Consider the following 1,782-nt stretch of genomic DNA (forward strand, 5'->3'; position numbering starts at 1 on the left):
GAGATAGAGAGATACAAAGTAACATTGTTTATAAACATTGATCAGAGGGAGATAGAGAGATACAAAGTAACATTGTATATAAACATTGATCAGAGGGAGATAGAGATACAAAGTAACATTGTTTATATACATTGATCAGAGGGAGATAGAGATACAAAGTAACATTGTTTATATACATTGATCAGAGGGAGAGATAGAGAGATACAAAGTAACATTGTTTATAAACATTGATCAGAGGGAGATAGAGATACAAAGTAACATTGTTTATAAACATTGATCAGAGGGAGAGATAGAGAGATACAAAGTAACATTGTTTATATACATTGATCAGAGGGGAGAGAGATACAAAGAACATTGTTGATCCATACCACATAAAGGAACGGAGGAGGGTCACTTACCTCTTTCAGGCAGCCCATGAAGTTGTTGCTGACGGGGGACCCCGGTAAGTCGGCCGTGCTCGGACTCCCCCCAACATAGAAGAAATCGTCAGAGCCCAGCATGGTGTAATCCTCCTGGGTGTAGCCGGTTGTGGTCAGGATTCCGTCTACTGATATTGTCACCTTACAAGGAAAGAAGGGGACACACCGTCATCCTCCATGTCACCGCACACAGTGAGATCGAGACTACAAATCTCTCGTCACCACAATGTCTGTGATATCCAATCACATCATCCGAACCGGCTCAGGAATCACAGGCGTCACATCTAGAGACCCGACATGGATACCCAAAGCCCTTCCAGCACCCAGCATTATATGTTCTGAAGGACAATGTGGCCCCCGGAGAGGGAACGTGGCCCCTGGGAGGGACGCACTGTGCAAGATATGTCAAAGCCCAGACTCCTACCACACGATACATACGAGCGGCATAATGACCCCCCCCCATGTCGCCCCCAAAATCCAGCCCACATCTCCGGGAGTGTAACAGCTGATTAGTATGATGAGGGCCACAGGCAGAACATGGGACGCTGCCATACATGTGAACAGCCTGCTGAACACAGCACCTACATACAGCCTGCGTGTGGACATGTGGGTGAGGCGCTGAGACGTCTCCGGATCAGTCACAGCATGGAATTGTTTCACCTGCATCCTGAAGATGAAGAATGGGGGAAAGGCTGAGACTTTCCTGACGGGGTGACTGAGGTAGAGTCGCCATTTTCCTGACTCTGGAAGCAGCTTCTGTGTTGGCAGAACACAAGTATGATACATGCATTGCGTAGGCCCCGCCCCCTTCCCTCCCCCGTGTATGAGATCACACAGAAACCAGTCACCCCCCCCCCCACATCTCCACCCAATGTCAGGAAACCTTGTTCATCATGAAGACTCTGGATTCCTCATGGGCTTGACGCCATCTCTGAGAATGAGAGACGTTGTACATCGGAGGGTCCGGGAGAGTCTCTGTACAGAGTGTGAAGGACGAGAGCGCCGCAACATAGTCACAAGTCCAATAAAAGCTCATTCATCGGAATAAAGAGAAACCAACGCGTTTCAGAGCTCTCCCTTCATCAGGGCTGAGAACCGAGAGCAACGTCCAATCATATCAATATGAGGCTCCAAGAAGAGCTGCGAATATCCAACCCCCTCCTATTATATTATATATACATCCTCCTTCTATTATATTATATATACATCCTCCTTCTATTATATTATATATACATCCTCCTTCTATTATATTATATATACATCCTCCTTCTATTATATTATATATACATCCTCCTTCTATTATATTATATACATCCTCCTTCTATTATATTATATATACATCCTCCTTCTATTATATTATATA

The 1,782-nt window shown here is 45.2% G+C and overlaps 1 protein-coding gene across 1 annotated transcript in view; it reads right to left on the reverse strand.

Moving 5' to 3' along the window:
* LOC108803359 (neurexin-3-like) overlaps positions 1-1,782 on the reverse strand; it is a 30,712-nt gene that overhangs the window by 21,151 nt on the left and 7,779 nt on the right. The window contains exon 2 of the mRNA XM_018575206.1: positions 399-560. Within this exon, the coding sequence (XP_018430708.1) occupies positions 399-500 (102 nt within the window). The 5' untranslated portion in view covers positions 501-560. The remainder of the gene's footprint in view (positions 1-398; positions 561-1,782) is intronic.

Source organism: Nanorana parkeri, unplaced genomic scaffold, assembly GCF_000935625.1.
Source record: "Nanorana parkeri isolate BGI_ZX_2015 unplaced genomic scaffold, ASM93562v1 scaffold3636, whole genome shotgun sequence".
NCBI classification, from domain to species: Eukaryota; Metazoa; Chordata; class Amphibia; order Anura; family Dicroglossidae; genus Nanorana; species Nanorana parkeri.